The 27971-nt window shown below is 39.1% G+C and overlaps 1 protein-coding gene across 1 annotated transcript; it reads right to left on the bottom strand.

The window, feature by feature from the left end:
* Positions 1–760: 760 nt before the first annotated feature.
* On the bottom strand, positions 761–27908 carry MAN2B2 (mannosidase alpha class 2B member 2). The gene is made up of 19 exons (XM_063157583.1): positions 27762–27908; positions 25414–25560; positions 21500–21605; positions 18990–19162; positions 17632–17747; positions 16474–16651; positions 15059–15257; positions 11985–12175; positions 11064–11250; positions 10083–10216; positions 8799–9055; positions 6682–6873; positions 4682–4934; positions 4466–4576; positions 4160–4352; positions 3344–3499; positions 2862–2974; positions 1876–1993; positions 761–993 (listed from the first exon to the last, which is right to left on the bottom strand). The coding sequence occupies exons 1-19, from the start codon at positions 27891–27893 to the stop codon at positions 899–901; spliced, it is 3051 nt and encodes a 1016-aa protein (XP_063013653.1). The 5' UTR covers positions 27894–27908; the 3' UTR covers positions 761–898.
* Between the last annotated feature and the right edge of the window lie 63 nt (positions 27909–27971).

Here is a 27971-nt window from a genome sequence, read left to right on the forward strand (position 1 = left end):
TGTTCAATCAGATCTGCTTAGAATTTGCCCTCATTGCCAGTTTATCCTCTCCACTCCAAAGTTAATTTTGACTTGCTGCTATTAGAACATTTCCTGCTACCACTGTGCACGTTCTCTGAGCCTGAGAAGTAAGAAAGTTCACAGCATCACAAAAACAGTGTTCCTCCTTCAGGTTACAGGATGAGTCAGTTCCTGGCCATGGGACAGGACACACCTTCCGCTGTCAAACTGGCTTCAGTCTACCCTGACCACAAGCAAACATCCAGGACCAGGATTCTGTCAGGCAAAATTCATCAGTTCTGAATCTTAAAGAGACACAAGTTAAATGAACCTAAGGAATACCAAGAGTAAACAGTACATTCCATTTCAGTTTACAGCAAAGCAGAAACCTTGCAGTTCTTGCCCAGAAGACAAAGTAGTTGAAACACAGCAGGCATTTCTCCTTGCATGCAGGAACAGACCAATGACTATTCTGTGATTTGGAACTCATCTTCCCTAACAATAAAAACCTTAAGAGAAGACTCTTGGCAGCACTATTAATTAGAAAGACAATTCAAGACTGCAGGACTAATATGATTTTGTTAGTGCTCCACAGTGAAGCATCACAGAAGCAATCACTTCAAAACCATCAATAGCAAGCAAAATAATGTTCAATATGCTGACTCTGCAACACAGGTCTTTTTTTGCATTGAGCAAGTTTCAGAAAAGAAAAGTTGTAAATAATTAACCAACAAAAACACCCATAGCTCAGGCCAGCAACTCAATTAAATTCAAAGTTTATTCCAAAATTAATTTTTCTTTCATTAACAGCAATAGGATGTTTTTCAAGATTATCACTTGTATCTTGAAACAAAATTTCAAAGATATTACATATCCACCTGAAATACATCATCAAACATTATTGAACCTGAAAGTATACAAAGAAAGTCCTTATTTCCTTTGGGTGAACAGTTACTGTAAAGTCTTCTGAGGTCTCTGTGCTGTTGAAGAACCCTGTAAAACACAAAAGCATTGGTAATTTATTAAAGCAGCTTTACTCAAGTGGACATGTTGTTCTACCACATCAGTTTTAACTCATCCCTTCCCTAAAAGCTAGTGTGTGAGCAGCTTCTCCTCCCTAGAACTCAAAGTATTATAGAGCCCAAGATGTACCCATTCATAATATTAAAATATACAACAATTTCTCTTCTTTTCACACACTGACTCACACAGAAAATGTGAAATGACTTTTCCAGTCATGCACCTTTTCTTCATCATGAATAAAGAGCAAGCAAGCTCAGAGCTGCAGGTCAAATAGAGCTCTAAACTCTCACCCAGCCCATTCCAAAACCTCTGCAAGCTTTTTACAAGGCACAATATGTATGCAAATGACAGTAAGGACATTGTCCAAGCAGCTAACTGGAATAAGAAATAAAATGAGGTCACCCACAGCATTGGATCTGTGTCAGCTCTAACTTGAATCATATCCATAGAGTCCTTTAAGCTGATTACAGCAGAGATTTTTAACTGCAGCTGTGTTTTTCTGCAGCACAGGCTTCAACTTAGAGAAACACAACTCATCAGCATCTGACAAAATCAATCTGTGTCATGAGTGTGAATTCATAAAGTAGCCACTTCCATCTGGACAAAGAAAACTCCAGAAAGATTCCAAGCTTACTAACACCTCTAGGCAAACCAAGCTACCAGATAAATACAACAGTCTGGTCCTTGCAGGGAATCTTAGCTTGCAGGGAATGTTCCTACCTGCAGGCTGTGACAGGTACCAGGCCTGTCATACAAAACATTTCTAATCTTACAATTTTAAAAAATATTTTTAACTAGACTAATCATCAAGCTTCAACAGTCAATGGACACCAAGCCCCTTAATCCACCTACTTTTGCCTGGATATTGTGCAGTCTTCCATTTCCAGCGCTCCAAAGTGTTCACATCCCAGGTGCCTGTGAGGGATCGCTCCTCCACTGCCACCACTGATCCCAATCCCTTCAGCAAAGACTGAGTAAAGAGAACACCAGAAATCAAAGGAGGGTTCATAGACAAGAGTATCAACTCACCAGCCTAGCACACAGTAAGACCAGAAAGAATTTTCAACTGTTGCATTGGCCTGTTAACTGGAGCAGAGAGACTTTGAAAATCTGCAAGGTCGTGCAGCACAAGGGCAAATTCAGATTCACCAGGTTTCACACCAAGAAGGTGAGGTGCTGAAAGCTTCCTCTGCATTGCAGTACAGAGTCTATTAAAAGGGCTGAAACTCACACTCCTCTTTTGTCTAAAACAGAGAATTCTACACATTGTTTCCCACGTTTGTATCATGACAATCAAAGTAATAAACCCCTGCCATGGAGTATAAAGTTATCTATTTCCATAGGAAAGATCAAATAAACATGAAACTGAAAAAAAAACTGAGTACATGAAGGAAGTGACAAAGCTTGAACAACTCACAGAAATAAACTGTAAAGAAAAAAAGTTTTCTTTTAATCCTGTCCAAGTTTCATTAATTACAGGTAAAATTTTCAATAACTAAAGAATCAACAAAACAGAATCCTCCTCTGTGCACTGGTTAAGGTACTGCAGGAAGTGTTACACTACCAACAGCTCAGCAGAACCAGTCCTACCCACATCTAGCAGATCTTCATGCTGTGCCTATGCCAACTCCATCTGAAGTGATGGCTTCTGTGTTGCAAAGCCAAGTAAGAAAAAAAAAGGTTCACTTCCCTCTGAGGTAAAGTTCTACGAACACATTTATATCCATCTTTTGTGTACTTTATAGTACACAAGATGTGGCATTCCCCAACCATTTCTCTCTGGAATCAAAACACCTCACTTGGTGGGTTACTTTTACCTTTAGAAGGGTTACATTTACCTTTAGATCTACCACCACAGGCTGAGACAGCACAGGATCCTCTCCAACTTCATACAAGTGTCTAATTCTCAGCAGGACACGACTGAAATCTGGATCACCTTGCTTCTGTTCACCTTCAAAAGAAATCAAAATGCATACATTTTCTTACTTTAAAATTAAACCCAAGTTTTAAACTTTAATTTTTTTAAACTTTAAACTCCCATCATTTGAACTTAGTTCCTATTTTTTTTTTAATTAGCAAGAGGACTAATATCAAGAGATAGCCAGCTCCCACCACTTTGACAGGAATGTCACTAACAGGCATAACAAACTCACGCAGGACAAATATTTTACTACTTGGGCAGAGAAATAATACAGCACAGTTCCTTGATTGAAGAATTTAATGCTTTGAATAAATAAAAATACTAGCCACAGAGAACAGAGAAAAAAGAAAACCAGCTTATTTAAGTGTAACATCCAGCCACCTTTTGGAAGGCACCTACCCATGTGGATGCTGTGGACCTGTTCTGCATGATTAGAGCTGTACCTCCACCCTGGAATGCTCAGGGTCTGGAGATGAAGATTAGGTGGCACAGTTACAGGCAAATCATGGACTGAATTCTCCTGAAGTTGTCTGGGTAGCTTTGGTGTATCTTCTCCTTTATGCAAAATAAAACAAAACAGACATTAAACATTCATCACACACACAAGCCTGGCTAGGGCCCTGTGGAAGGGTAAAGGGCTTTTGGCTTATTCTGACAGGGCAGAGGCAAAGTAGATGATATGCCTTCTCCTCCAAGGCCTTCCAAGATACTAAGCAGAAAGCAGCATGATTTTAACTGCTAGAAAAGTGTATCAGAGCTTTCCATAAAACAAATTTCACTTAAGTCTGAAATTGCTATTTCAATACCCCGCTTCAGTTTTAGTTGATAAGACAAAAAAATATTTTTAAAAGAATAACCCAAAAATGGCCATTAAGGACTCAGCATCCAGGAAGCTGATATATGGTGCACTACCTACTTTGCACTAATTCCCTGTGTGAACACTTTGTTCTCATTACATGCTTTAAAATTTATTTTCCTCTCAAAGTAGAGATAATTATATAACAAGAGAAACATTACATATATTTGGACAACATCCATGTTTGAAATTAATGCAAAGTAATTAGCAGTCTCTAAATCTGTCTCCTAACTCACTACATGCTAACTTTGCCTCACAGGAGCCTTGAAGCCTGCATTTAAAAACTCAACAGCATAAATGAAAGCAACATAAACAAGCCATTCAGATGCTAAAGGCAGCACAGGGGACTGAATGATTACCTGATAATGCTCCAAACATCACTACTGGCCTATGCTCTAATGCCAGGCCGCTTGTCCGATACAAAGTGTTGGTGACAGCCTTGCTCCCTAAAACAAGCCAGATTACAGGGCGAACCACTGAAGAGTCATTCAAAGTGAGATTGTTGGTCAGGTCCCACTCAAGGTTGTTCCACAGTCTCCTGTGTAGCATCACCTGTATTGGGAAGGTAAATGTCACAACAGGAATGAGCCATCAGGCTTTACTTACATTATCAGCAGCCATGAAATTAGCCCACCTAGAAAAAGAAATACAAATTCAAACTTTACCTCGACTTGTCCATTCCCTTGACTTGACACACCATGAGCTCTTTCTGCAAGCAGCATCAGCCTTGTGCTGTCATCTTCTATGTAGGCAGTCTGGACCATAGGGTAATAGTTCTGTAACCACACAGTAAACCATGCAGAGATAATATTAACACAGGAAACAGTAACAGAGAGCAAAGATAAGACACAGCTGACTCTGGATTACACCTTAGTGCCTACCCGAGCCACTGTGTTATTCACATATGCCTTGAATGGTCTTTTCTGCATCTGATACCCATTGTTGTCAGTGTAGAGAACTTGTCTGGTGTTCAAACTTGTGCTTGTTCTCAAGATTGCTTCACGATTGAATTCCAAAGGCCCAACACTGTATTCTTGCTCTATCCTACGGCAGAGCAGCTTCCCATCGTAGCCTTCTGGGACTGAATACAGCCTGGTGTACACTGCATAAATATAGTCCTGAGAGGTAATATTGCTGCAAAAATGAGAGGAAGGATGCAGAGTTTATAAGGTGAAGCACTTGACTGGTTATGACACAACTTGCAAGGCACTCATGATGTCACCCTACACAGACAACTTTCTTACTCATTTTCTATTTATTTGAAGTACAGTTATTTTTAATTTCAATTTAACTTTCAAATATACAGATATTCAACCAGAGGTAAGTGATATCCTGTAAGTTTCCTTCACATTTCAAGTGTCAGGAGGATTCCTCATTTGATTACAAATGAGGAATCAAATGCTGTTGTCTCAAAATTAACAACAAATCTAAAAATTATTATGACTCTCTAAGCAACATATTTACATTGTACAGAATAGATGCATTTTTTCAATCTGGGTGACAAAAGCTTTGAGGCAAGAATTCCACACTACTTTCCAAAGGTCCTTAACTACAATCCTTGAGCAATGCCATGAAAAGCAAAAGACTTCAACCAAACAACCAGATTTAAAAGGGGGTGAAGGGTTTATAGACTGATACAATTTTACCACAGAGAACAGTTAGTTCATCAGGGGTCAGAGTGACCTTATAAAAGATTCATTCCTCCATTCTCTGATTTGCTTTCAAGATAGATATTCACAGTTATGAAAATGTATCATTATGTCCAATTTCCATCCATGTAAGATATTAGCAACAATACTCATTGAGTTGTATAGAACCAGCTTCTCAACAGAAGTTGCATTAAAAAATGCACCACAAAGGATCACCCTAAACAATCTCCACATCCATCCCTCCCTCCTGCAGCAGTATTTGCTTCAGAAGTGGGCCCATGCGAACCTCAGGAAGTTCAACAACACCAAGTGCAAGGTCCTGCACCTGTGTCAGGGCAAGACCAAGCACAAACACAAGCTGGGCAGAGAAGCGCTGGAGAGCAGCCCGGGAGAGAAGGAACTGGGGGAGTTGACTAATAAGGAACTCAATATGAGCTGGCAAATGTGTGCTCACAGCCCAGAAACCCAAACTTGTCCAGGGCTGCCTCCAAAGCAGCACAGCCAGCAGGTCAAGGGGGTCATTCTGTCCCTCTGCTTTCCCCTCCTGTGACCCTACCCAGAGAATCCAGCTCTGCATCCAGCTCTGGGGCCCTCAATGTGGGAAGCACAAGGACCTGCTGGAATGAGTCCAGAGGAGGGCTACAAAGATGATCAGAGGTCTGGAGCATCTCTCCTATGAAGACAGTTTAAGATTGCTCAGCCTGGAGAAGAGAAGGCTCTGGAGAGATCTTAGGGCAGCCTTCCAGTGCCTGAAGGGGACCTACAGGGGAGCTGAAGAGGCACTTTTGACAAGGGCATGTAGCGATAGGATAAGGGAAATGGCTTTAAACTTAAAAAGAGTAGGTTTAGATAAGATGTTAGAAAGCAATTCCTTGCTCTGAGGGTAGTGGGACAGTCACAGAGAAACTGTGGGTGCTCCATTCCTGGAGGTGCTGAAGGCTCTGGCTCTGGCCCTGAAGGTTGGATGGGGCTTTGATGAACCTGGTTTAGAGACGGTGTCCCTGCAGAGGGTTTGGAACTGGATCTTCACAGTCCTTCTAACACTATGATTTACACTTACTTCTAATTCTATGATTTACAAAAGGTGCTTCCTCAGCAGCACATTCAGCAGATGTATAATAGTTCTTTTGTCTAAATCCTAAACAGTACAGAGCTCACTGTTTAGGGGTAACTGTACAGAAGTAACCTCATACATATCCTAACATTCCAGTGAAGCTGAAATGGTGCTGTACCTGTAGAAATACTGCCTGATCTCTGTCATCAAGCTTCCAGACATCACTTCCAACACCACTGCTTTTGATACTGGAACAGCTGATGTATTTGGAGCAAACAAGTAGTTATCTGAAATGGGTCCTTTCTTGGTGTCTCCATTTACGTGGTACTCAAGGAACTCCTGGGTGAACTGGACAGTCTGGTTGGTCTCCCTGAGAAGAGTAAAATTATATAACTTACAAACACATTTTGTACATGATAAATGCAAAGCTGAACAGAAACAAGAACAAGGCAGGAAATGTAAGGACAAAAAAAACTTTCTTCACAGTGGATTGATTTTGTGAGACTGAATAAATGAGGACAGCAAAAAACTAAAGTGCTTCCCATTAAGATACATGTGAGTTTGTAAGCAAATGGAGTTTCTATGTAATTTTCTATTTTTGTAGAAGAGAAACATCTTAAGATTAAACATCATCTACATTCTGTCACTGTTTTGATGCCAGAGTGGCTCCAGGATTAAAACTACCCATTTCACAGGAATGAGGTACACTACACTGCCCCAGTGAATAATTAGGTTCACTGAACTTTGTAGCTAGGTAAAATCAGCATGATGCAAGTTTTCATGTCTAACACTGGTAACAATGAAATCAACAGGATATCAACATTTACAGTCACTCACAACCTACTGCATCTCCTCCTCTCTCCACTGAAGCTTACAGTTTGCTATTCTTTACTTATTATCACAATTTTTAGAAAGTCATATAAAGGCAATTTAAGATGCTGCTCTCAGCTACCTGCTCTGCCTTTGGCAACTTGCTGTGAAAACAGGAAAAATCACTTCATCTAGCATATAAATTTATACAGCTAAACATTTTATCTCGTGTTAATGTAGCTACCCATCATTTGTATTAACTGAGGAGAATATCCAAGTGTTTTCTACTACTTCTCTTATGAGGCACTTTCAGTGCAGGGGCAGGATCTAGAACTTCTAACTGTTGCAGTTGAATGTAAAGGGCTTCCCAATTGAAGATCCCAATTTTTTTCAACCTTTCCTCCCATTCTGACCTGTGAGACCTCATTCTTTCCCATTATCCCAGTGCAAACCTTGTGAAGCTCAAGCATTTTGAGCTTGTCTGAAGGCTTGTGAAGAAAGTGAGTATTTAATTTCCCCTGCATGCTGAATTCCAGTTCTTGCTGCTTGCCAGAACAAGATGGAAAAACTGGAATCTGAATTTAGATTTTTGTTCTTCCACACTATATTTCTCATAGAATCTGGAGGCAGTTATGATCTGGAGGCACTCTGAGAAAATACTTACTCCAGGGCTCTTAGTTAAGGTCCAGCTATACTTCTAAAGATGATTTTAATGATACTGGACAACAAGTTCTTGCTCTAGAAGGCAGAATTATGAACAAAACTGCAAAGGTGAAAGAGATCTAGCCATCACCATGCCAGTGTAAAAGGGGTCAAATATTCCATCAGTATATAATAGGTGACAATCTGAATCCTGAGCAGGCAAAATGCAGCACAACTGCACTGAAGCTGAAGAAATTGGGCCAATTTGCATCAGCTGAGAGAGAACACCTGAAAACCTCAAATCTCACCTAAATCTTGATAATTCTTTCATTTTTCCTACCTGATTAAATGGAAATTCCTTAATTAAAAGTTTCAAAAGAGTTTTCTAGCTTTCTACCACAGAAAGAAGTGATATGGACTTGCAAAACACTACTTAGTGTGAGTAAGCCCTTACTTTATCACTTAAGGCTCATTGTGCAGCCACAGTGTATGTGCTTTTTACTAATTTTTAATAAAAATGCACATTCACAACCCTATTTTGGTCTAAAGTACACTGGAACTCTGCTGATATACTAGTTATTACTATGATATGTCATCTCAGACCAACTGCCAAGTTAAACAGGGCAACATCACAGAACTAGTATGGAATCATGCCTGTGCTAGTGCTGAAGTGTCCTGTAAAAAGAGGGCATGTGAAGTGGGGATAAAAAAGAACTTTAAAGACCATAAAGAACATTTTGCTGAGTCTTGGAATGAAGACACATAATACAAATCCTTGCACTTATTTTTATGGATTGTTTTAAAAAAATCTGAAATGCTACTGAAAGAAGCAGGCAGTCTCACCTGTCAGTAATGCTGTGCATCAGGTTTGTGTTTTGGTCAAACACGATCTGGTAGCAGCTGTTAACCACAGGAAACAACTGCTGCCTTTGCTGCCCTGCACCAGCCAGGTCTCTCCGTTTGTACTTGACTGAGCTCCCAACAAAGGCAGCCTGCTGACCATCCAAGGGTTTAATACTGTATTTTCTGTAGCTCAGACCACTTATTGCAACTAGAATATACAGATCATAGGTAGACTGGGACTCCACAGAGCTTTGAACCTGTATAATAGCATACACAAAAATGCTTCATTACAGAAAATTAATTAGCAAGGCAATTACCCTCATGTGCTGTAAGCCCTAAATTATAAAAAATAGCTTCTACTTTAATAAGTTTTTAAACATGCCATTCTTATAATTCTAAATTATAATGTAGATCCACGCTGCTTTTAATTGGGAGCCTGGTGAACTTGGATTAAGCTGAGCCTTTCTGGCGCAGCATGACCACGTGCCAAGCCAAAGAGACTGATGGTTTGCAGATAAAGGCAGTGTGGTCTCATGGCACCACATGTGCAGGAACAAGGGACAGCTGCTGTGCCTCACTACTGACTACAGTGTGCCTTCGTGCATGGCCACAGTGGTAAGCCACAGGTCACAGAAACTGCAGCGGGCAGAATCTGCTGAGCTATCTGGCATCTCAGGGACAGAGGGGAGCATCTGCAATTGTGTCAGGCCTCTTCAGGCCTCATGTGCAGGAAGCATTCCTGGAGATTTATCAAGCCACTGATGATGATGCATTCTGTACAGGAGATGCTCCTGAGAAAGGCCAGTACCAGCTCTCACTTGGGGCCACTTTTCTTCTCTCCCCTGGAACAGCTGGCTGTGTCTTGGAGCTTGGCTGTGACAGAATGAGCCACCAAATGGCAGCTGACTGACACCAGTTTCTAAGACCTACATTTCTTAATTCTCTTCTACTCCCTCCCCAAGGCAATCTGTCAATTGTTCAAACAGGGCTGTCAACTGTAAGGCAGTGCTTCAACATAAAAGTATTTCTTTGAAACAGTGTTTTTTCACAGATATAAAAATAAGGTAAGAAGCACCAGGTCACACAGACATGCAAAGGACAAACACACTACAAGAGCAGCAAGTCCTTGTAGAGAGTAAAAAAAGTCTCTGTTGAGACAACAGACAAGGAAAAACAACCCTTGAAGGACAAGTAGGAAAATTCCCCTTCAACAGGAGGTAGAATCCAGTCAATAAAAACTGACAAATGAGAAAAAAGTAACAGAAAGAAACAAAGTTGAAGTACCTGTGCTGGCACAGAACGTCCCAGCTCATCATACACACTCATTGCCTCACTGCTGACAGAAACTGTGACAAAGGTAGTGATGTTCCATGCCAGTGGGTTATAGACAACCACATACAGGTCAACATCTGCAGCACCTTTGTGCAAGCAAACAAAACTTGCAGTCACTACATTATGTATTTTTAAAACGTGGTATTAAAATGTATTTAGGAAATCTGTCTAGGTACAACTATCTTACAAAATTTTAACATAAAACCCTGCAGTAAAACTTCATGCTTGAAAAAAGGAAAATTTTTTACAGTCCTTCATTAAAACCTCTTCTGCTTTATTCTTCTATTCTCTGCCCAATCAAAAAAGACCATGTATTCAGAAAATTACACCTGAGTTGAATGTAAATGCATTTAGTGAAGATAAGCTGCTTAGAACTCATTGTCATGCAGTATTAACTTTATCAGAGTTATACAGGAGATCAAATGAGAAGCCTCATTTAAAAACAGCCCAGTAAAAATCCAAATGGGTCTGTTGCACAGCCCACGGCACTGCTTACATCTGACTGTTTAAAAAGTTTCCAAAGTCAGATAAAAGGGAGTGCACAGTATTTAGAACAAACTTCTTAAAAATCCTTTTACATTTTTTTACACAAGCTGGCAGTACATTATAGCAAGAACATTTCTTGACTCTGACTGTGCTCCTTATCATGTAATGCTCTGTTGCAGAGTAAAGTTAGCTTAGTGACTACTCTGACCCAGCACCTCTTCCTTGTATTACACTGAAGTCTGAAACTGAGAGCCAGGTCTAATAAATGCACTGAGGTAGAGTTCTGTCTAACATTAGCTGAGAAATCCTGGGTCTCAGAAGGCAAATACAATTTTCTAGCCATGGTTCACAGAAATTAGATGTATACAATATGTTGATTATTTTGGAGGAAAACATGATCGCTTTCAAAAGGTAGCTTCAAAATTGAAAAAGCTGTGCAAAAAGTACCTGGTTCTCCTGAGTCTTTAGTGTAAACAGAAGAATAGACCTCTCCATTCTTCTTTGCATTGTTGATATCAAAGATTATGGAAGCCATTAGCTTCTTCACGTTGAGCATTCCATACATCAGGTTATTCATGTACATGTCCTTCACCTTGGGAGACTCTGTGCCTGTTATACCATCATGGTGCTGGACCTTGTATTTAAAAGTAATTTGAAAGGTGCAAAGTAATTTGAAAGAATGACAACTTCAGGTTTGCATTTGTGTTAACATGATAGTCAACTAAACTTCTTACACACAACTTAATAAGAGATAACAGCTACATTCAGAGGCAAAAACCAAACAAGTTACAAAAACCAAGAATGCAGCAAATATACTGTAACAAGACAGGTTTTTCATTTCATACTTAGATCTGGTCATCAACTTAGCAAACCAAATAATTATTAACAGCAAAAGTACTGAGGACTGCAAATGGTAATGATACAAGGCTAATCACTTAGCTGCTGAACTTCGGAGAAACAAATCTGTCCTTCCTGTTCTAAATTGCAGAAGTAGAGATTATCAGTAATTTTAAATTAGTTCCATTTTTCTTTGTTTTTTGTTTACTTTTAAGAACAAGTTTGTAAATAATAAAACTAACACCAAGAAAAGGAATTTCATATGCAAAGTTTGAAACCACATACTCTTTCACTGGTTGAAGAAAACATTTGCCAGTAACCATGATGCATGGTTAAGAGGCTGAAGTCATGCTTCAAGACAGTTTTTTTGAAAAATGGCTTTATTTCTACTTATGGCTTGCAAAAGTGGGGGGAAGTTATTTCCAAAAATATAAAAGCAACTTTGAGACAATCCAGGTGAAACGCCTATGTGAACTTTTCATTTGGAAAATAAACAATTTCATTCAAAGCAGAAAATAAATCAATCCTTACCTCTGAAACTGCCCATCTAAGACTCTGAAGTTGCTTTAAGGCTTTACATTTGCAAATAGAACCTTCTGGGTGTTTCTGGACATACTGTGTGAAAAAGGATTCTCCAGCATAAAGCAATGAACTTGCTCTCCTTGCAATTCCTTTTAACGTGCTCCGAGAAGTATAAAACCCAGTCCATGCTTGGAAGGGCTCTGTTTAGAGAGGAACAGATCCAATACACATCAAAACACCACTTCAGTTATCCTACTACTACTACTACCACTACTACTACTACTGTTCAGCTTCTTACATGAATCCTACTGGGTATTTACACAGCAGCCATCAAGGTAGAAAGGTCACAAAGCATACAAAGAAACTCAGCCAGGAACATGCATTTTGAAAAACTATCATCTCTCCTACAGGCCTAGTAACATGCAAGTTTGATACAAAGACAGTAGCAACCAAGTTAACCTGTGTTTATGGAAATTTCTTCCTTGTGGATCTGCACAAAAGAATGTTTGAAGTTTCACTGAAGCATATATTATTATTAGTTGTTAATAAAATACATTATAATCTATAGTAATTGCTTCATACACACACTAAATTTCAACCTTTCAGTCAAAGGGATTTATTTCTTCAAACTGGAGTAGTGATGTAATGATTCCAAACTACTGCAGCACTTCAAACTACATCAAAAGATGCCCTCAAGTGGTTACTGGAAAGTATTTCAACATTCTATTTGTGTTAATGTTTCAGTAGCCCACAGAGTGAAATAGGAAAACAAGTATTTGTTTTTAAAGCCTTCAAAACTGTCCTTAGGGGTGGGAGTGTGTGTTTTTTTTGGGGGGAAATTTCTTTTAAAATACACTAGTGATATATAGGTTTTACAAAAAGAAGTTGCAGAAAGTGTTTTCCAAAGAGCATACATGCAAGTGTAATAATCTGCTATCAGCCCAAGATCAAAGGCAAATTAGATTGCCTATTAGAAAATAGGATCTTTTGCTCAAAAAACTTATTTTTGGACTGAAAGGTGCTAGAAGTTTCAATTTTAGCTTTAGACATTACAAGCAGAAGAACCACCTGTATGTATCAGCACAGTACAATGAATGCAGAGCAGAAGGAAATACTTATCTGGGACTTAAAACTTGAGTTTCCATATATCATAAGTGACACTGAGCCCAATATGTGACTCACAAAAAAAGGGCATAGCAAGAATAAGAGAGGATTAATCATCAAGAAGCAAAACAGCATGTGGGAGAAAGTGCACTCAAATCTATACTGCAATTGCCAGGCACACAAAGTCATTTGGGGAAAAAACTACATCTCTGTGTGGGCACCCAGCTGGAACTCTGAAGGTGCTGCTATTATGCAAGCTAATAACAATTGAATCCTGCAGGTAAATTATGCCAAAAGATAAAAGAAAGAGCCCAGATGTGAAAGGATATTAGCAGTTAGAACTGGCAATGCTTTTATCAGTAAGTGTTAGGTATAATCCCTAGAGGGAGGTGAGGGAGTCAGGGATCAGCCCATGCCATGATTCACAGGAAGCAATGGTTATTTTTATTCATTGAAAAGTTAACAGACACATTACAGAACAGTCTGAAATAGATGTACACAGCCAAAAATGTGATGAAGCAGTGGTAGCTACAATTATACAGAAAGGTGTTTTAATGAAATCAATGGGATTTGAATAATAAACCAGGCAATAAAATAAATTGATGAGTTTAGAAATTGAGAAATTGGCTGTGTCTTCTCTCTGCATACTTTGATATGAGGTCTAAAAGGGTAAATTTATTGGGGAAAAGAATTAAAGGGATGTTGGGTATATCATGATTTTTTTTTGTACTTTTCTAGTACTTTTCAGCTCTGCTTGAAAAGCTAAGTCAGTGCAGCATGTAAGCAACAAGGAGCTGCAAAGAAATTTTGTAACACTGTATTACAAAATTTCAGAAATACTGACCATATTTTTACTTGTTTAGACTTCAGTTGTAAGAGAATTCTTTCCCACCCCAGAATTTCAAACTGTTTACTTTAATGAAAAAGGCAAGACTTTCTCCTACAGGAGACTTTAGGGGTTCATCTACATTAGTATTTTGTTTGGATCAGGCCATCCTTACCTTATATGCTTTGGTTTATAGAAAAGATTGGATTTGGAGCTCAAAAACTGGATTCCTGATGGATGCAATAAGCATTAATGGGCATTCAAGTCTATATGGCTATAGTAGAAACAGGCAATCCCCCAGCCAGGGAATAATGTGTTCTGACTCCCTGATCAGGAAGGCTGAACAATTGCTTTATTAAGCTATAATATATTACACTAATACTATACTAAATTACATACTAAAAACATATGAAGAATACTAAAGAATACTATACTAAAAGAGATACTAAAGAAAAGCCTGTGAGTGTCTGAGACAGCCAGGACACAGTTTTGACCCAATGGGTCAAGGAATCAAAACAACCTTCACTGGTGTCCAATTAACAAATCACTTTGGGTAAACAATCTCCATAACACATTCCACATGTGCAAAACAACAGGAGCAGTGAATAGAGATAAGACTTGTTTTCTCTTCTTCTCTGAACTTCTCACTGCCTTTCCCAGGAAAAATCCTTGGATAATTTGTGCTGCTCTCTGTGAAGAGAGCTGAGGCCATATATGACTTAATTATAAATTTCCTGCAATTACTTAGAGAGTGGACACCAAATCCTCAATATTGACTCTTTTACTGTGGGAAGCCCCTTCCACTGTAGTAACACAGAACTACCCCAAGAGTTTTCAGATTGCCTTGGCCCTTGGTTACCTGTAGTTTCTCCAGACATTCACAGATCACTCCACATCACATTTTCCACCTCTGGTCTAAGCTATGCATAATCCAGTTCTTTTAAACAGTAAAAATGAGACATTTTTCTATTTGGCCACACATCCACCTATTTTACACAACTAAGTTGGGATGACCTAGTCTGTTGATGACACCTCATAGAGTGAGCAAATCTTACCAGGAGGCATTTTTCTTCTTTATTGCTCATTTTCCCTTATTAAAATTTTACATATGTACACATTTGAGGCAGATATTAGGCACTGTGAACTTCATTACCTGTTGAATATGGAAGAAAGTCTTGAGAGTCCCGAATTTCCCATGTAAGATTCCTGCTATAGACTGCTTGGAAGTAATCACTGACAGTGGCATACTGGACAGTCACTCCAAACTCAGCAGAATGCTTGTTAATATAATCCACCAACAGGTCCATGTTAGAGTACTGAACAGATGCATTAAAGAACTGTTTGTCACAGCCCTGAAATTCCAAACACAGAACAGCCAAATCACTTTGGTCAGATATTTAGGGAGGATCATTTTTAACACTAGTCTATGTTCCAGGGGTATTTATTTTGATTTTGACTGCCCATATAACTGATGCTAGTTACAAAACTACCAAGACTGGGCAGGGTTATTCGCACAGATTGTCTGTAATTATGAAAAAATCATGAAAAAGCACAGAGTTTTAGAACCATACATTCTCTCTAGTTTTTTACATACCATTATCACAAGCACAGAAACCCATAACTTTTCTTACATTACAGCAAAGTTGTGGGTTTGCATCTAGAAGTTAGGGGTTTATTTGTACTGTTAAAAACTTCTCATTCCAGCACAATTTTCACTACAGCACAACTGTTGAGTATTATATTCTACTTCTCACTCTCTACAAAAATAATAAATTCAATATAAGCAACAGTGTCATAAACACAGGAGAAAAACAAATCAGTGACTCATCAGTCAGAATAAGTTTTTCTTTGTAACAACAGATATTGTGGGGAAATAGTCCATAAAGAACACACATAATCTAATATTGTAATTATGAGACCAGAAGCATCCATCAGAATTAGAAACCAGACTGTACATTCAGTTTAGGCAAAGTTATTCTTTCCTAAGAACTTGAAAACAGCAAGAGCACATCAGTGCTATATGTACATGCAGGATGTAATTAACACAGCATATTGCTGAAGAAAGTGTTCGGATGACCAAACTGGGATATGCTTGCCTATGGCTCTAGCTAAAATACAAAGACTACAAGAAAATTATTATGCATCTCTTAGGAAAGACCATGTCTACCTAAGTGTCACACACTTTCCTATAATGCTATAATTTTGTTAACATCGAGTTATGTTAGGCTAAGTTAGTTAAGAAAAAAGATCATTTAAATAGACAAAGCAAGGGGTAAAAAAAAGAAGCAATACTGTAATATATAGTTATGCAAGAGGTTATTTTACCGTTTTGTCACTTTTTTTTCTATCTTGAGTAGGGTGGAAGACTTGATAGACAACTGGTAGGCTATACAAGGAAATTTTAAATATCATCACCAGTCAGTCATTTAGACCACAATTATTAGAAAAACACTTCATGTCACGTGGTTTGTACCAGCATTTCTGCAGTACCTGCTGCAGCAAGAACCATCCACTTACACTCTGGTATGTACCTGTCTCTCCTGAAGCAAACACTGACCAGGCACTCACCCATGGCCACAAGACGTCCCCTGTCCGGAACCAGGCTGCTCTCTGCTTGATGTTTGCCACCATGGTTTGTGCATACAGGTGGAGGTTGGCATCTGTGACAGGGAGACTCATGTTTGGATAAACACCATCTTTTGGTGGATCTGGGAAAGTTGCAAATCCATTCCAAAAAAATCCTGACCTAAGGAGAAGTAGAAAGCAGTAAGCTGTAAACAAGATTTACTCAGCTGCGAAAAACACATCAAACGGTGCTGGTATAAAATGGGAATAAGAGGCAAAAAAATCAGTTTATATTCATTGCTACTATTTAGGTTTAAGTATTTATTTGGGGATGGAGGTAGGGAGAAGAGTCTCCAGTTTTCTTTCAACACTGCAACTTTTCAAGTCCCTGCTGCTTGCTGGCATCCAATGAAGAAACCATAGGACAAACCAGCAAGCTTTGTAACAATGAGGATGGTCCCCCAAGTAGAATTGGTTTTCAAAGAGTATTTTACTGGATAAGCCAGTAAGCAAAATAAATTTTTCATAAGTTCTCAAATTTCTTCACAAAATTAATGGCAATTTTTTGTTGCTCTAGTTTCTACTGGGACAATAGACACAACCTCAGCTCAAGATAATGCTGAAAATCTCCCATAGAAAATCAATTAGCAATAGCCAATTCCCTACTGAGCTTCCTGGAGCTTTCAAATCTTTACTTCCAGGCAGAGAAAAAAGACCCCAGTTCTGCTTTGGACATTTTCTATTTACAGTAATTAATTTGTTTCACATTTTTATTCTATTTTTTTAAATCAAAACTGACATTGTAAGTAAGTCACTGTATAATAAGTAGATGAAAGCCATACCTATGTTTCAAGCCTCCTGGTGTAAGAAAACATGTCTGTCAATATTTAGAGGTATTTTTAATGCCTGTCAGTACCAAGTGTCACTTTTGAGAATTCAACTGTTAGGTACTGAGCCAATTTCTTTATTGTGGTGGAAAGCTGAGGATGCTTAATAACCCTTACTCAGACCTACAGAGTCTAGACATCTCCTTGACCTACCACAGGTCAGGAGAAAGCAGCAGGATACTATTGAAAGAAAACAGTCAAAGAAAATGCTTAAACCCCAATAAGATAAACTCTCCAAAGTCAACATTTCTGGATATTTGGGAAATCTTTGGACCTGTTTGAAAAAGGTAATTGTGATGGAGTGCAGTAGCTGTACTGATCCATAACATGGGTGAAGATCTCCTGTCTTGCAGATAAGGAAGGAGAGCCCTGCCATACAAACTGAAGCTTCTGGAAAACAAAAAATGTAAGAAACCATTACCCTTGATGGCATTCACAGAAATACATAATTAACAACTTAAGACTTCAGAGTTCCCATCTTCCCTTCCACCACTTGTAATACTTTTAAGTGTTTTTTCTGAAGAGCCAATGCCAATGGTACCCCAGGCAAGGTCCCACACTATATACAGGAGCCCACATCAGTGCCTCTTTCCATTATAATCGAGGCAGAAGGAGAGGAGGCAGCACAGTGCCAGCACACTAAAATCCAGAGATAAGCCTGGCTTATCACAGCCATTACACCTCAGCTGTTTCAATGGAAGCTGAACATCTATAAGCTAGAAAAGATCCAGATGTAATCTGACTGCACTGTAGTCAGTGGAAATCAATGTTTAAGTGATGTTAATGTTTAAATTCTATTACTGTTTTGGAAGCCTTGAGATTCTTAAGGGCCAGGAAAAAAAAATAGCTGGGCAAAGATTGTCAAAAGGTCATAAAAGATTTTAACAGAAAGAACTGCAAACCATTACAAACACAAGGTGGTTGGTCCAGGCTTCACTAAATTCAACATGAATTCTGTTTTCTTCAGAGACACTTGAGTTTTACCCAAGATTCATAAAAACTGCCTAGTGCCCGGAACACAGTGGTGAAAGCCCCATATTTTCTCATAATGTAGTGTGCAAAACTGATGACAGATCAGGGTCCGGCACAATGATATGAAAAGCATTTATTGTGTATGGGACACTGCAAGAGACGGCAGAACATGAAAGAAAACCTGAATTCAGCAAAACCATGACTAGCTGCCACTTTAACTGACCTAGTATCATTAATTTTACAGGCACAAATAAATGTCCCAAGCCTGACACCACTGTGCCCAAAGGTTACAAAAAAACCTGCTCACATAAAACCCAACAGACACAAGATTCTCTCAGGGAAAGCTGGAAGTCCTGGATGTCTCTGCCTCAAACACTACTAATTCAGTGACCTTTTAGACTTGCCTATTTGCCCACATTTTGTGCCTTCTTCAAGCTAGACTACATTTTATCACTGACCAGAAGTCATGAAGACATTAATTGACCATATAACACAGATTTAATATGTTTCACCATTATCACATGCAATCAGCACGTCCCATTTCAACAAGAAATACCAACATTTTCTTGCCCAGATGACAGAGATTCTTATCTTAATGCCATAGTTCAGATTACTGTAAGTAGAGGCCAGCAAGGGCTTCATTCCTAATGGTATTTTTACCTTGTTTTTCTGCATGTCAGCCTTCAGATCATAGTCAATACGAGAAATGAGATGAGCATTGAAACCAGCCAGAGCAAAAAGAGTTGGTGTTGTAGCTGAAGCTCCAAAAGGATCAACATGCCAAGAAAACTGAGGCCTGAAGCCAAAAGTTTCATACAAAAACCCATGACCTTCTGCAAAGCAAAATTTGTTTAGGTTAGGAACACTTCTAAAGTTAATTTTGTAAATTTAATAGGCATATTGCAATACAGGTAAGCACTTGAAGTATCCTTCAAGGGCTTCTTGTTGCTGTTTCCCAAAGCATTCAAAGTTTTGGGAATTTAATCATTCACACCAAATAGTTTCATACTGAAAATGTTTACATTGTTATGCCAAGTATAACTTATTGACGTTATAAAAGATTACAACAAAAAAGAATTACGATTAGAGACAGGTCTCAGAAAAAGTACATAGCTACAGATTAGGTTAAAGCTAATAGCCAGGTTGGAGTCTGCATGAAAACAACAACCTGGGGCTAAGTTTAAGTTCGCTTAAAAACCATAAAACCCATTCTCAGAAAATTTTAGTCTCATATTAATGACAAAGGGACAGGGAAGCAAGTCATCCACTAAACAAAACTAGCATGAATATGATTATCAGTCATATGAAACTAAAAAAGACAAAGGTTAATAGTGAACTCGATACTTGATGTTATTTACAAGTAATGTTACTAATTGAGTTACTAATGTTACTAATATAGAAATGAGTTTTGAAGAAAGAAACCCGAACTAGGAAAGCCCAGACAATAGCATGAACCCAGAAAAATCATTTGAATCAAAGAAAAACTACCAGGAAAGCAGTAGATTTTATCTGGAACTCAGGTATATTGCACTTGGATACTCATCATTAAAAAAAAAAAAGAAAAAAAGGAAAAAGAAATTGCAGATCATTATTTTATAGTTATAGAATTATGCTCAGAAATAGCTGAAAATACAATCATATCTTCCCTATTTCAAATTTTAATAGCACATTTGAATAAGTGAGGCTGCAAGGCCTCTTTCCACTTCATCTTTCCCATGGTTAATATCTTCCCTAGCTAAAATATTCACAATGTCTTTCAGTATTCTGATAGAGACATATTTGAAACGGTTTTCTAGGCTTCTCCAAAACACTGGAATTCTGGACAGACAATAGAAGACATGAAATCTAGACCACAAATGTCTGCACTGGCTTTGTCCTCTCGACCTGAACTCCACATAATCAATTTTCTTTGTTTGTACTCAAACTGAATAGATGGCTCAGGACAAACAAATGAGAATTTTGAAATACATTAATACTTTTGTTCCTGGTTAATAAATTGCCAAAACTGAAATTTCTTTTTTAAAAATAAAGATTATGTTTACACAGAATGAAATGTTAAATTAGAGAGAATGTCTTTTTCAGTTAACTACAATGTATAGAAAAGCTGTGTTTGTGTTTAACAAGAAGACTCTTCAATCATTTTAATATTTTATTTAAGAAGTCCTAGGGTCAGTGCTTTAAAGCCCATAAAGAAACCTTTAAACATGGGAGTCAGATGAGAGAAAAAATGTTCATATCTTGTCCTCCTCTCGGCCAGAGTGTACTGAGGTACAGAAGCAGCTGCTAATCCTGAGCTCCTGATAAACACAGACAAGGAGCAAGGCCAGTGGTGCTGTGCAGTCAGATGCAGAAATAACAGCAGTGTTTTCTGTCCCTTTGGGGTCCCATGTAGAAACACCACAGCCCTGGCACAGTTTCCATAAGCCATGGCAGCTGGTGCTAACACATCCCCTTCCTCCTGGCATAGAGCAGACATCTCTAGCACAGAGGTGGCATCAGTTACCCTGTTTCTGTTTGCACTGACCAATGCAAACAAACCCATGTACTAAAACACTCTTTGAACCATCAGATGGACAGGTGTAACATACAAATGTTAAATGAAAAAGTCAGAAGATGAAAATGGCAAATAGTGCATCTCTGGGAAATATTTTCTAACAGAAAATGACGATGATTACAAATGAGGGTTTCTTCATCAAAGAAGAATTTCAACTAATTTTATCTGACTTCAGTGACATTCCCAGTGCCCCTTTCTGTAGAAGACCTTGCCTAAACAATACAACTTCCCCACACTCTGAATTGCTACCACGTATTTTCTTGAGGAGTGTTTCATACCCTCAATTTCACCATTACTATCTTCCCAGACACTTTGCTCTCAAACACACAGATACACACACAAAAGGCCTCTGCTCCAAACCAGTTTCTCCCTGACAAACCAGCTTTTGGCAACCTTTGTGCCTGCTGCAGAACTGTCATGTCAAAACTAATGGGTTTTGTTTAAGCAACAATTTTTATACAAATAACACTTTGGCTAGTAAAAATAAGAAACACTTTAATTAGTTCTTAAGAAGTCAGAAATTAATAGCAATTTTGGAGGGGAAAAAATGAAAACAAAATAAAAGCCTCCAAGGTCATTACAATGAAAAATAAAAGTTAAATGCAAATACCCATACCCGTCAACTGTATAATCTGATCATCAATTAGTGTCACAGCTTCATCATGCATCACTTGCCCTCCAATGACAAATTCCAGTCGTCCCTCCTGAAGCAACTGATGGACCTATGATATTGAAATTAAGACACAGAACATAAGCATCATTTCAGTCTTATCCAAAAAGGCTGCAAATTCATTTGCTAGCACATTACCTAAACACAACATTTGTCAAGAAGGCATCTAGGAGAAAAAGTGCGATAAAAGTGAGATCCAGGGCTGTCTGTACTGAGGCTATCTAAAGGAGAGTAACAGAGTAAAAAAAGGATTTCAATGTGCTGCACAGTGTACTGATTTATCCAGGTAACAGGAACAAAGGATGCCAGGTAGACATTGACTTTTTGGTGCTGTTACTGTGCCTTTTTATACTGCCTGAACACCAGACACTGCACTGGCAGCAGCCTGTAAATCCCGCCTCAAGGCAGCTAGAGCTGGAGGATTAAACCAGAAGATGCTAATGCTTCTCCCAAAATCCTCCTCCTGCTGCATCCAGCTTGGCTTTGGGAAGGCACTTGGTGGCTGGATGAGGGAGCAACGTCCAATTCCTTGCAAGCAGCAATGGAGCCCCAGGCAAGCAGTAATACTCAGGGTTTTAACTGGAAACTAGATCTCTGGGATCCAGGAGACAGACACTGCCATCACACCATGGCCATAAACATCTTGCTCCACATGCATCTATCTTGCCTTTGGGGCACAGACAAGTTGCTCAACTTGTGACTGACAGAATGCTTTATTAAGAAATAGTTATTCCACAGGTTTGTCTGCCTGAATAACCCGCTGATAACCCCAATTTCTGGTATTTTTCCTAGTTTAAAAAATTTCAATATGTTACAACCTGCTCAACTTTTGATGGTGGCTTTTTTGGGAGGGGTTGTTTTTCTCTTGGTGGGGGAGGGGGCAGTTTAATTTCAACTCCTAGAAACAACAGATATGCTGACAAGTACAGCCTTCAGCAAATGCTGCATGAAGAGAGGGTGGTGTTTGGAGGGAGGAAGGAATAGTCTATGTCCCTTTCTAAAAGCATCAGGAGTCTTCTGGTTTTATTTTAGTTACTGTAGAAATTCAGCGATATCTCAAACTTCCAATAAGTAAAGTTTATGCAAATACGTCTTTTAATCCTCAACATTTTTTTTTTTAAATCTGTCATGTAGAATGCCATTTTTAGAGCTATTATGTTTATTTTCCCAGGAACCTTCAGTGTCTACTCAGATAGGATGCCAGATTGTCAATTTTGATTATAATCATTTCTCTCCTTCACGATGTTGTGAAAACGCTTCAGGGCTCAGCATTCCTAAATTAGTTCCAGCCGACTGTGGTGACTGATTAGCATGCTGGGAGACCAGATAACTGATATCTGGTGTCAGCACAGAACTGGCCCTGACCTACATGAAAAGAATCTGTAATTATTATTCCCCACTTGGATGGGGCAAATACCAAAATATACCTCTGATCCAAACTTGGGGCCACAAAAATGTTTTTTTAATGTAAGTTTTGTGGAACCACTGAGTGGCTGGAAAAACAACAAAAATAATTCAAATTATTTAAGTAATATCCAATCTTCTGTCTCCCCAAAAAAAGAAAATAAAACAGTATCTGTACAAGAGAAGCACTTTTTCTGATCAGAAGGAGGCAAAAGGAAGGAGGAATGGAGGAAACAGAAGCAGTAGTACTATAAACAGCAGAATGCTATGGTGTTAGAACATATCTGTGATCCTTGGGACCATACTACCATCAACTCACGCCTACAAACCAGACAGAAGTGGCTATACATCTTTTTTTTCCCCTAGTTAAAGCACCCAGACACCAACCCACAGTAAGGAGGTAGGAATGGGTCACACAAGAAAATTCAGTGTAAATAACACGTGCTAAGAACTACAAGGTTCCCATCTGGCTGAATACTGCTGCAGTGCATTTCACTCTTACATATTCTCTTGTCTGAATTGAAAAAACAACTTCTGTATCCAGGTGTGGAAGATGTTTTACAGCAACTTCTGTGAGGCAGAGAGAAGTTTGAGAAGAGGATCCATGTTTACCCCTGAAAGAATTTTCTACCAAGGTCGTTGACATAGAAATCAAGAAAGAAAGAAGAATAAATAAGAGAAAACTGCAACTGTCTGTTCCATTAAGCACCTTCTTTATCTTTCATGACCAATGAGTAAAGTGTAAACTTATGTTGCAAGAATGTATAAAAAACATGCATGCTAGAATAAAAACAGGTTTGAAGCCTTCTGAAAATGGAGTGTGTTGCTTTGTATTGTGACCATCTCAACTACGACACCCGGGCTGTACCTTTTACTAGTCTTTAATGCTATAGCTCCAATACAAAGCTTCAAACCAACACTAGAATTAAATCCTAGACGTTTCAAAACAACACTAGAATTACATCTTGTATTCCAAGCAAACTGCTAAATGACAAAAAAAAAAGGAAAATTAAAACCAGAGTGCCTATACCACAGAAAATCATTAATACTAGAGTTCAAGTGGAAAAAGCAGGCCAGTAACCAGAGTGACCTAATTTCAGGGACCAATATTTGAAACTTGCTAATGTTAAAAACATGTAATTTATCTGCAAATTAGAGTTCCAAAGTTAGACACACAGGTTTAAGAGGAATTTAGTTTTAAATATTTTAATTTTGAGAGAAGAAACTATAAAGTAACTAGAGAACTGGCTACACAATGCATAAAAGCAACAATTACAAATAATTAGGCAAAGAAAGTAAAGCCTGATTCATAAGTACTAATTTTGCATTACCAAGGTCAAACGTGATACACATCATTCTGGATTCCACATAATAGCAGGAATAGATATTAGAAACATGGGCCTTGACTTCATATTTGGCTTACAGCAGCAGAACATACTTGAAATAACATCAACTCACTTTTGAAAGTTGGAGCACTTCCCTGTCCCTCTACAAAGCAGCTGCTATGCTGTTTTCTTCCCCACTTACAGTACAGTTTTCTAATTTAACAAACCTACAAGGAAATTGTCCTACAACAGGTGAATATGGGCAGAGTTTACAAACACTGTAAACTGCCTAAACCCAGCAAAATCTCTCCTGCAAAGATCAGCTGTGCACAGGCTGTTATTTGAATACAGAACATAACAGAAGATTCAGAATGGTGAAGAACTATGTGAAGAAAATCAGACAAGAGGTGTGGTTTTAGCACAATGCTTCAAACATCCAGAACTTTAAACAAACTGAAATGTAAAGAACTGTTGATAGGATCCTGGTAACAAAACAGACCATGGATTTCTAAGTGCCCATGGGAAGTTGCACCTGTACACCCTTTGATTTTAGGATCTAAAATAAACAACCAGCTGCTAGCCTATCAGTCCAGTCTTTGATTCAGCATGTTTGTTTCATGTCAGAGGAAAGAAGAAGTGACAAATAAAACTCCACAATGACGTTACTAGAAAAAAAATCACTGCCATTAAATGTGCAGTCACTTCTTTGCAGTACTGTCTGTGCTTACAAATGGCAGGTTTTCGAGCAGTACTTAACTGCAAAGAACAAAAAGTTCCTTCTTGTGAGCAGTGATAGGTATCAGATGTTTTAACGGATATTGGTGCAGCCTGTTTCAGGTTCACCCACATCTCAAAGTAGCATGGCCCCAGATAAGTAAGTTGCCATGAAACAAGAAATGTAAAGTGTAAAAAAATCTTCAGTGCAAAGGTTACTACCTCCTACTGCTCTAATCTATAGTTGGGGTTTAACCTCTTGCAACTGCCTTTAAAGTCCTTTAAGTACTAGATTCAGAGGCAGCTTACATAGGATCTGGGTAAAAAGCAAATGGTGAAGGTACTTTGCCCCTATTTATCCCCTGAAAAGAGTGTGAATTCTTCGTTAGCAGGAAGCATGGCTCCAGTGCAATTTACCTGCTGCTTCTGTGTATCTGTGGCTACCATATCCCACCAGAGTCGAAAGAATTCCTGCTCCACTGCAATAAATTTGCGCTGTTTTCCTTTCATCAGCTCTTCTATAACGGTAGTGTACACATTTGCTGCATAAGCGTGCATGCTTTCCTGAAAGAAAAAAAAAAAGTAAATAAGCTCTGTTTTACCTAAATTAAAAGGGCTGTTTTAAGCACTCATTGGACTTGAAAAGAGAGATACCAAAAACCTCACATTTGCTGCACACTTGCCTTGTAGCTTCAGAAAAATTGAGTGCTGTCTACATACAGCCTTTGGCCCTTCTGCTTCAGAAAACATCCTCCTGACTGGGGACCTGACTAGATCAAGGTGTAGCTTCTCCCAAGACCAGCACCAATATCAGCTATCTTTTGGACACACTAGGAATGGCTTATTCTGTTCCTCAGTGTTCACCTTAAATCACTGACAGTATTTTGCAGCACCATACAGACCCCACATGCACACTTCATTCTCCCATTCCAGCTCTTCTTTTGACGGCCTGAGTTACCAGAATTGCTTCTTCAGAGCAAGTGTGACTCTGTGCTGTGCATTACCAGTACAATGCAGTGATGCATCTACTGTAAATTACACTATTATGAAAAATAACTCTATTTTTCTTGATGTTTTAGGATAGAGTAAAACCAAGCTGGTAAAAGAATCTTAGAATGAGTTCAACTGTTGACACAGAAAGTGTGAGATTTTATGCATCTACCCTATCTTGCTCCTAAAAACACCTCTATTCCAGAATGAGGCCTACAGACCTTTATTGCAATGCAAATTTGACAGCTGTACCCATCAAATAATCTACCACAGTGTTATATCCTATGATATGGTATCAAATTAACACCACCATGTTAATTTTGAAGTTGTGCACACAAGGAGATACTTTTTGTACACTTACCTTGACCAGAAAAACTTTTGTTGACCAGATCATCCTCCAGCTTTTACTTAATTTTAAAGGGATAGAGAATGCCTAAAGACAATAGCCTAGGATTTCCTGAGATGTCTGTCTTTCCTTGTAACAAAGTTATCTGTGTGTTATTGGATAGTTAACACTAACCTACTTAAACTACGGGTACTTAAGAAGATGCACCACAAAATGTACATCCTAAAGTGGTTGACATATAGATCTCTCCCCACTGAAAAACTAATGGACATGATATATAAAACATGAATGCAGAGTTTCAGTTTAGGTAAATTTCCAACATGAAAATTACCATTTGAAACAAGGAGATGAGGTAATCCAAATCAGAAATTGACTTCAGAAATTCCTAGCCCCTTGCTTTCCACAACAGAAACACACCATTGTAAAAATGCTCATGCCACTAGAAAAAGGAAAGCATTTGAGTGTAGGATGAATGGCTTAAGATGCTGTTTGGTTTATCTAAATAATTTCTTCCTCAATTATTTTTCCATTGGCTCATAAGAGTTTCTCGAAATCAAGAGTATTAGATACTTAAAACAATGTGAAATTTTAACTAAGGATTTGAAGTTTTAGTTTTGTGTTCTCTTATGCAATTTCTGAGTATGAGTTTGAAGTATTAAAGGAGAAATTCACTCATCTTTCCTAAAAAGGGAAGACAAAATACATGCACAGCAGAGATAGTGGGTGAGCCACTAGCTCTTTTTCATTAGTTAGGCCTAATGTCATTTCTCTCTAGTGAGTGAAGTATCTGCAGCATCTTTCACACATAAAGGAAAATAATTCATAGTAATGAAGAAGAATTCAGGATTAGGATTTTGATTAACAAAGGTAAAAGGTATCAGGCCCCACCTGATTTATCTTGCTCTGCATTTCATATATTTAGCAAAAATTAGTTCAGAGGCGCTAGGCTCCAAGCCCACCCAGCCATCGAGGACCTGGGCTCCTGCTCTCCTCTCTGAAGAAATGACAGAAGGCTCTCCTAGGGTTTTGGCTTTGTAACATGATAAACGTAAAGACGATGAAAATCTGCCACATAATCAAAGCCCCATCAAACAGAATTAAGACTTTCCTTAAGAAGAAAAAAAACACCCAAAAAACCCCATCAGGAGCATCCTTCTGAACACAGGCACACACAAACCCACAGCCCAAGGGCACGGCTCCTAGGCTAACCATGCCTCCTCCAAAGGAGGATCCCGAACACCAGGGGACGGCGGAGACACCAGGCCGGACTCGGGGCAGGAGCTGCACCGGACAAGGATTTATTTGCGCGCCCCGGGAGCCGGTGCAGAGCGGCGGCGCCCGGCCCCGTTAGGCGGCTCCGGGCAGCCCTGCCTGCGGCTCAGCCCCGGCCGCAGCGATCCCTCCCCGCCCGTGCGGCGCCCCCGCCGACCTGCACCGTGTACACCCAGCCGACGTCCATGTGGCTGTGGGCCACCACGAAGGCGCGCAGGTCGCCGGCGGCCCGCGGCAGGAGGGCGAGCAGCGGGAGCAGCGGCAGGAGCAGGAGGCGCGGGGCGGCCATGGCTGCTGCGGCGCTCCCGCCGCACTTCCGCGTCCCGCAGCACCGCCTCCCCGAGCAGAACGAAATAAATATATAAAT

Source organism: Melospiza melodia, chromosome 5 (assembly GCF_035770615.1).
Source record: "Melospiza melodia melodia isolate bMelMel2 chromosome 5, bMelMel2.pri, whole genome shotgun sequence".
NCBI classification, from domain to species: Eukaryota; Metazoa; Chordata; class Aves; order Passeriformes; family Passerellidae; genus Melospiza; species Melospiza melodia.

Bases quoted from the DNA above. Each gene is read 5' to 3' on its own strand.
- MAN2B2 (XM_063157583.1), bottom strand. From the start codon at position 27,893: ATGGCCGCCCCGCGCCTCCTGCTCCTGCCGCTGCTCCCGCTGCTCGCC. The intron at 21,606-25,413 runs GTAAATTGCACT...TCAATATCATAG, and splicing joins CAGATACACAGAAGCAGCAG to GTCCATCAGTTGCTTCAGGA. The intron at 15,258-16,473 runs GTGAGTGCCTGG...TTGGAATTTCAG, and splicing joins GGGACGTCTTGTGGCCATGG to GGCTGTGACAAACAGTTCTT.